General features: G+C 42.2%; 1 protein-coding gene across 2 annotated transcripts; it reads left to right on the forward strand.

Annotated features, from left to right (window-relative positions):
* Positions 1-207: 207 nt before the first annotated feature.
* Spetex2l1 (Spetex-2 protein like 1) lies at positions 208-7887 on the forward strand. 2 transcript variants are annotated; one of them, XM_063267049.1, is made up of 5 exons: positions 208-386; positions 1091-1250; positions 2593-2688; positions 3391-3574; positions 7110-7887. In XM_063267049.1, the coding sequence occupies exons 1-5, from the start codon at positions 260-262 to the stop codon at positions 7113-7115; spliced, it is 573 nt and encodes a 190-aa protein (XP_063123119.1). In that variant the 5' UTR covers positions 208-259; the 3' UTR covers positions 7116-7887. The 2 variants fall into 2 exon arrangements, with proteins under 2 accessions (XP_063123119.1, NP_001396046.1); NM_001409117.1 differs by having other exon boundaries at positions 249-386; positions 2593-2724.
* Positions 7888-8363: the final 476 nt, after the last annotated feature.

The raw sequence follows: 8363 nt of genomic DNA on the forward strand, positions 1-8363 counted from the left end.
AATAGAGGTTGCCAAACAGTATTCCCAGTGACATATGAGAGACTGGAGGAAAGGGTCCCCACAGAAATTGATCCATTTGGGGAGAGCTAGTTAGCAGTTAGGCCATAGAACTTCCCAGTGACATCATCAGTAAGCCCTTCACTGGACAATCTATTGTATCTAAGAGATCCCTAGAATCTTCTGTGATGTCACCAGTGTTGTGGTGACACCAACTGCCTTTGGGATATTTCTTCAGTTCCCTTTGGGTTCACAAGCAGGCATGTCTCGCCGGCTGCTCAGGCTATTTCGGAAGGAAAGTGGAGATCAAGGAGAGACCACACCAAGACAGGAAGATAACCTCCTGTCTAGTAAAAAAGGAAGGAGGAAATCATTCTGGGGAAGGCTTGGTGAGTCCTGGGCAGAGTTGGGGAGCTTCCTTGGGGAGGTAGGTTTGAGGTGTGCTTTCTAAGAGTAGGCCTTACAAGCAGGAGTCTTGGAATTTCTCAAAGGCAAATCAAGAGTCAAGAGTTTCTGATGATTAATTTGACAAAGAGCCAGAAATTGGTAAGCCTTCAGTTTCTTTTCTGGATGCTTTTTAATTTTGAATGACAATGAATGCCAGGAGGAGGCACTGTGCTATTAACAATGTGATCATTCATGGTTGGGAGTTGAAGCACTTCATCCTCTAGATTACTGTAGGTTACATAAGTCTCTGATGACAAGAACAAGGAAGGATGCACCCCTAGTCATGAATTGAAGTCTCAGACACTTTGGGCTGGAACACACATGATTAGAGCTTGATGGAGCATTATGAACTCCAGGATTTATCTGCTATGAGATAACAATGTCCCAGAAGTTTATGTCTGAGTCAGGTTATACCTTTGAGGGCAAGGGGCCCTATAATAGTAAGTGTGGCACATGTATGGCATTAGAGGTTGGAAAGAGGGACATAGCTTAAGAGTTCAGCTTGAAGCTAGCTTTTCTGCTCTTTCGGGGATTCACCCAGTCTCTACCATTTCCCCTTCCTCACCCTCCTTTTGGGATTCAGAATGGTCTTTTCCTCCCATGGGCCATCAAATATGCAAACTCACTTGGGTTTATCTATCTACAGGTTTTGGTAGGAAGGCATCATCCCAAAATGTCATCAGTGAGCAAGAGAAGTGTCTAAAGGAACTGGAGGAACTCAAACTTGAAATCCAGAAGTGTCAATTCGAGAGGGATGAACTTTATCAAATCCTGGACCTTTATATCTATGATGAGTGGGACCACAGGTAGTCATTATGCCCAGTAACCTGTTCACTGTCTTGTGCTTTCTCTCTGCTAACCCAAGATTTTCTCATAGCACGAGTTTCACCTCTCATCCTGGATTTTAAAGAGCCTTGGCAGGCATTTGCTTGTGAGATAAGCTAGGTGCTGTGTGTTTAGGGTCAACCTCTTTGGTACTTGACCCTGAGCTCCTTGGATTAGTGTTGGTTCTGTCAACAGCTGGAAGGACCTGGTCTTCCAGGTGAATGAAATGCCTGCACGCCATCACTCTTTTTCTCTGATTTTGTTCATTATACACTAATTCTATGGCACCTTCATGGATGTAGTTGACATTTTAATTGTGTTTGTATATGGGTTGATATGTATGTATGTGAAAGTATTTGTGGGTGTTTTCCTCAGGATCAGGGTTTCTGGGAAATTTGATGGTATCTGAGGATTTGTGTGATGGACAGTTTGCAGGTCATGATGGCGTGGAAGCCCACATGGATCAACAGAGCACTTTGCATCTTCTATTTACTTAGGTGGTAGATAGGACTCTCCTGAGGGAAGGAGGGGTTACAAATCCTCTTCCCTGTCAAAGTAGTTATGCCCTCTGGGAATTCATGTAACAACAGGAAATGAGGTTTGAGAATCCCTGCTTTCAAAAGAAAAGAAATGTCATCACAACTATCTGTTGGACCCAAGGCTGTGGTACAGACTGGAGGAAACTTCTTACAGAACTAGTCAATGCCTTCATGCTCATGTGGCCAACTCTTGAAAGTCAGCTCCTTCCAATTGGCGCCCTGGCTCTGTTGTCCTGTGCCCAGGATAGTAAGTTTAATCAGCACAAGTAGGACCCAGTTCAAAGGAGAAAGTATGTGGTATAAACTGGGTTTAAGTAATCCAGACCACAGTCTGATTTCATATAATCTTTTTTGCCTGATTTGAACTTTATTTATATTTTTACTTTTTACTTTTTTAAACTATCCATGGACTGTTTATTGTGACCTCGAAACAGTGACTGTGGTAATAAATTCTGGACACTTGTTATGCCCAAACAGGCATTTCTCAGGCTCTGCCCACTCCTATTCAGAAAGTCTTTGCAGAACCATATCTTCACGGCCTTTTAAGGAGTCCTTATTTCAAAATAAATATTTGATGATTTGCATAGATATATTTCCCTAGAAGAATTGTGATTGGAGTCTCACTGGTGTGTTTTTGCTCTGGTCTTTGTGTTTGCCACATTCTTCCCTCCCCCCTCATTTCTTAAATTTGAATTTTTATTGGGTTTTTTTATTTACAATTCACCTAATTCTGAAATCATGAGTTCAGATGGTTATTTGTGCCTTGGGCCATGTCCCAACACAGGCTGGATGTCGAATTGCCAATACTTCGATCTGAACATGAGATGAGAATGATGGCTATGCAAATGATGACCAACTCAATAAGTGATGCCATGGAGAGGTACAAGGAGCTCATACAAGTGAACAATTCCTACCGGTGAGTCACTGACAGAGATGAGAACCCAGCACTAGGCAGGGAATGCTTCTGTCCTATTATTTTGAACAAAAGTCAGGGCTCTGGTTCTGTAGTGTCTGACTCTTAACAGGAAGCTTGGCTCCTGGCAAGGGTCTTGAATTTGTAACTCTTGAACTCAGTTGTCCTACATGTGAAGAGTGTAGAAGACTCTCCAATTGTTACTTTCCCCATTAAGGATTCTCTAGATAGAAAAGATTTGCATCATGATGGGAATATCAATCAACTCTGAACCTCTAGGACTCTGACAAGAGATTTAAAGATCTGTGATCCATGAGAAACACATGGAAAGATTGTATAGCTATTGGGTCTTCAACTACCCCTCAGAGGGGATTTCCCCACAACCTGCAGATGGTTTTAGCATACCATGGACATATAAGCACCCACATGGACCACTTCTTCTTCCTGGATTTATAAAAACCGTCTCAGTGTCAGAATTATGAGAAGTATTTGATTCATGTGGAATGTGGATTCTGGATTTGACCTCCTCTAATTGGTGCTAACTTGTATAGTGTGGCTCTATTCTGGGGATTTCTGGGGATGAGGACCCTTGAAGGGATGATTGGACTTGCAGGAGTGACAGGCAAATAGAAGCTGGCTGGGATTTACCATTGTTTGTTTGTGGTTCAGCATCAGGCACTCCCAGCTCCTGCGTGAACAAGCTCAATTGAAGAACAAAATACAGATTTTGCTGAATGAGAAGAGAGAACAGCTGGTGGAGCAGACTGAACTGCCAGCATCCTCTGAGGAGGCAAAGAGACTCTGTGAAGAGGCCGGAATGAACATCTGTGACCCCAGAGCCCAGCAACAGCAGGTAGGGTTAGGCCTCAGGGTCAGGTTGTCCTCATGTCTTACCATAAACATAGACAAACCAATGTAACTGTCTATTGACTGATCCATGTACTGTCTTATGTCTCATCCAAGTGTTCATTTATGTGATGGTTGACAAGGCTTTCTGTGGAGATAGCCCTTTTTCAAGAAACTGCATGTTTGGAAAGCAAGTGCTCCTGCTCTTTGAGAATCTGCAGTTTATTAAGGGAGATAGGTTGATCACCCATCACAGCACTACATGCCATGATGTGTGGAGGGTGCTATGTGGGAGCCCCTCTTTAGACTAGAACAAGGCTTTGAGAGATGAAGCAAAGCCTGGAGCTCATTTTCTTTACAGAGATCGTTTGAGACTCCAGGAAGTAAGTAGTTTTCAAGGAGGAGAGCCTCGTAGAAATGCCAAAGAAATGGTTCCCATTGCCATTTTTGGTGACTTTTGTTCTTCCTACCCCCTTTTCCCTGTATATGAAGATGGTGTCTTCATGCTTCATAGATCTTGGGTAACTGACAGAACCTGAGGAGCAGCATGTCAGTCCTGTCTTATTTGTGTGCTCCTGGAGAGTTCATATCTGGGCCTTACAATCTGGAGCTGGTTAGAAGAGCAAGGATGTGGAAAAGGTTTCTCAAAGGCTGAGGGTTGGCATGAGAGACTTGAGACTTCAAGAACAAAGTTATCCGTATGTACCCCCAATTCTCACCAAGAAAGGTGCATTGCTGTGCTGACCTGCATCTTAGGGAGCATGCGGGGAGGCCACTTAATGACATGGAATTTTGTCCAGTCATTATCCAACTTAGTCCTTTAAGTCTAGGTCTCTCAACAAACCTGAAGCTTCCTGTTTTGTGCTGGCCAGCAGTCTTTGCATCACCAGTCCAGTTCCAGGTGGAGCCCTCTCTCTTATTTTCTCAACACATTCTTAAACCCTCCAGTTATTTTAAAAATAAGGATTTGATTTCTTCACTTTACCTGAACAGAGGAATCCCTTAGGAAGATTCTGGTTTGTCTTATTGGCTTCACCATGATCTTGCATGGAATCCTGTAGTGCATCCCTCTGCTGACATTGCTTTGCTGACTATATCATGAGCATGGCATTCTTTCAGGATAGATTCCCTCTCAATATTGTACACAGTGCTGCATTTCAGAAAAGTCACTGGATGTTATTTATTTAGCCTTTGTCTGACTGACATTGAGGTTGTTTTAATATCACATGAACTCTAATGTGATGAAAAGTTCCTGGGAACTGACCATGAGTCACTGTCTTCTCTGATGCTTCCAAGGTCTTCTATGAAGGAAGCAGGGTAGTTTTAGTGAGGGGCCTATGATAAGTCAGCATAGAGCTTGATGGAGTCTTTTCCTAGAAATCTCTCTCTTGGGAATTTGGTGTTGTGTTGTTTAGGCTATCTGTGCAGAACATGTAACTTACTTGTAGGACCATCAAGTATCTGCATAGAAAGGTTTCCTGAAGTGGAAATGAGTATAGGCCAGGGCAGCACAGCCTGCTTGAGTCTAAGAGACTTGTACACAGCATAGCTCCCACTAATTTGTCATTCAACAGGAAATGTGCTGCATAAAAGTGAAGTTTCCATTGGAGTGTGTGTGTGTGTGTGTGTGTGTGTGTGTGTGTGTGTGTGTGTGTGTGTGTGTACCAGCTGTATCTGAGCAAGTTTATGCTCATGCTGTGTGTTTTTCTAATGCTGGGTAATTTTGCAAGTCTTTGTGGAATGGGTTTTTGTATGTATGAGTGTGTGTGTGTGTGTGTGTGTTTGTATGTTTGTGTGTGTGTGTGTTTGTGAAGAAATGCACCTGTGTTTGCCTCTATTTCCAAGTACTGAGAAAAGCACTGCCAGAGTTCACTTTGCATCCATGGACCATCAAATATAGCAACCCAATTATTTGGCATACAATGAAGCCCATCCATGGATTATGAGATAATCCATGCAAGCATTAACTTACTTACTCAAAATATCTGTGACACAATCACATTATGGGGAGAAAAATTGTTCATTTGGATCCTGGGTATGGAGATTTCCTATGATTCTGGGGCCATAGCTTTGGGCAAGAGGTCAGTCAGGCTATGGTAAAGAGAGCTCCGATTAGAAGAAGCTGCACACTTTGGGGCAAGTCTGAAACAGTGAACAAGAACAAGAGTCTAGTCCACCACCAACATATGATCCTTTGCTTGGAAACAAGACTGGTCTACACAGCCTTGGGAACTTGCTAAGCAAGATTGGTAATGGGGAAAGAACCCTGATTCTATGTCGGTTTATGGGAGGACAGCACATCACTGACTGAGCTATCTATAGGCTATGGCCTCTATGTACATATCCCACTCAACATTTGTTTTTATGCCTCCAGCGTATCCTAGGGAATCTGTACATTAAGCATTAACTGGGAAGGTAAACACTTTACTTCAGTGTACTATGGCTATATTGTGTGAACACAAATGTTTTGTGCGTTTGGGAGTGTGTATTGTTGTTTCTGTGTGGCTCTGTGTGTGTGTGTTTGTGTGTGCACACATGCATGCATACCTGATTTAAGAGTACAGTCTTCCAGTGACCAGAATAAGGAAGGATTAGAGGAAAGAATGCAAGACACTCTGAAGTAGAAAGAATTGATCACCCAGGAAAATGACTTGGGAGAAACAATGTAGAAGCATTATGAAATCTTTGATATCAGGTAGGAGCCCAGGCTGGCAGAAGCCATTTGGATATCCTGTCCCTGTATAATTATCCTTTTTGGGTGACTTAACACTGACATGGTTTTCAGCCTCAGGCAGCTAAAGAACTACTCAGAGGTTTATGTGAATTTTGTCCATTAAACAATATATATGATCCTCAGGATTTCTTGGTATTTTGTACTTCTTTCTTCCTGTGAGTTCTCTGGTAAGATCTGAGGACATTTTCTCTTCTGTTTTCTCACAAATTTCCTTACAATAACCATAGACTTACAGGGGTGCTGTTCTGTTTCTACATCAGAATCACCTTTTTTTTACAGTCTGTATGCTGGGAAGATTTGCATGGAGCACATTCTCAGTGATTACAGGATCTATGCAGTGCCCATGGATTTGATGTGAGATGGTTTCTCTGTGTATTTGCAGATACAGTGGTTAAAATGGAACCTAGGCATGTTCCTTCACTACAAACATAATCAGAAACTTTCACCTCAATTCTGAGCAGGTTCTTCAGAAGGCATCCACATGGTATTCTAGGTTGCTCATAACTCTCTTAAACTCAGATTCAGACATAGCTACAATGTTATTATTCAATATAATATACCTGGACCAGTGAAAAATATGCCTATTTTTCTTTTAATTCCAGTACAGTGTGTAGCCCACAGTTCAAATTCTAGCAGTTTTAAAAGCTGAGATATAAATCCAAGCCCAGGTATTCTATGACACTTGGGGATGCAGGGACTGACCTCAGCTGACAGGTCGTGCTGGATTGTCCAACCGAATAGAGCTGATGTAAGAGGGAGAGCTGATTCGACAAACCCTCGCTAAACCTTTTTTCCCTTGCTCTGCTAGGTCTAAAATTCTCCAGCAGAAACTTGAACATGACACAGGCCAGGACAAGTCTCCCTTGAAGAGAAGTGCTACAGGAGGAGAACTAAGTGTGCACAGCAAATACACCACTATTGCATCTCATCTGTAATGTCCATAGCAATTGTGGACTGCATTTTCCTCCTTTAGTTTGATCTCTTTGGATTGAATAGTCCTTACTTTCATCTCGCTTCTCCCCAGCAAGAGTGCACATTTGGAGAGACTCAGAGCTATCAAGACCTGCTGGGCATCCAGGAAGAGTCTCCATAGGTAACTTTGTACTTGTCCTGATGGTCATCCAGAAGTGTTTCCCAGAGATCAGTCCACAACATTGGAAAGACTTTGAGTCACAGACTGTCATATATCTTATACTCAGCAGTGGACAGCCTTTTCCTTCATACCCCCCACTCCAACAAAGAGACCTCCTTACATTCCTCTAGGAAAGATTAATCCCATCAGTAACTGCTTTCCTACTATATTTCCAAAGCCAGCCATAGGCTATAAGTCTGTTCTGCAAAATGAGCAGCAAAAGAATGCTGAGCACAATTCCTCTGTTTAGATTTTGGTTTGAGTTTTGATTATTTTGGTTACTTAGTTTCCTTCTATTCATTTGAAGTTTTGTTATTTATTTGTTGTTGTTTTTTTCTTGCAATTGATTTGCTAGTTTGATAAGGATATAGACTGTATGTATTTACTACCTGCATCTGGTTACTATCGAGTAAATTGGATGTATTCTGGTGAATAAAAGAGTAATCTCAAACTATGCACTCTTAACAACCTTCTTTATTGAGGTGTGGTGTCACCATCTGAAGTCCCACAGCTATCAGGCAGGGATGGATCTCTGCATTCTCATGGGAACTGGGCATCATAATTACTTCCCAGTCAGACTGAAATACAAACGCCATTATACTTTCATGGTAGACTGTGTTTCCAACTCTGTGAATACCAAGTTCATCATAAAAATTTACCCACGGTGTATACTTGTTGTCAAATATTTAGCTACCCCTAAATTATACTTTTCGGTGGATGAGAGTTTTGAACAAATTAATCGGTTATACATCAGGTTTTCTGTAATATCTCCCAGGAAATAAAAGCATGGTATAAGGGAGTTTAAAGCAATCAGGAAGCCTGCATCCCAATCCCATGTGGGAGAGATCTGAACACCAAGAAGTGTGGACAATACTGAGACCACAGGACAGACCGCCACTTCTTCCCACCTCTGCCCACATCCCTGGCCCT

Source organism: Rattus norvegicus, chromosome 9, assembly GCF_036323735.1.
Source record: "Rattus norvegicus strain BN/NHsdMcwi chromosome 9, GRCr8, whole genome shotgun sequence".
NCBI classification, from domain to species: domain Eukaryota; kingdom Metazoa; phylum Chordata; class Mammalia; order Rodentia; family Muridae; genus Rattus; species Rattus norvegicus.

What these genes read in the sequence shown, in the direction of transcription:
- Spetex2l1 (NM_001409117.1), top strand. Translation starts at nt 260, where the DNA reads ATGTCTCGCCGGCTGCTCAGGCTATTTCGGAAGGAAAGTGGAGATCAA. An exon ending in TATGATGAGTGGGACCACAG is followed by an intron (nt 1,251 to 2,592) that starts GTAGTCATTATG and finishes GTCCCAACACAG; the next exon opens with GCTGGATGTCGAATTGCCAA. An exon ending in CAAGTGAACAATTCCTACCG is followed by an intron (nt 2,725 to 3,390) that starts GTGAGTCACTGA and finishes TTTGTGGTTCAG; the next exon opens with CATCAGGCACTCCCAGCTCC.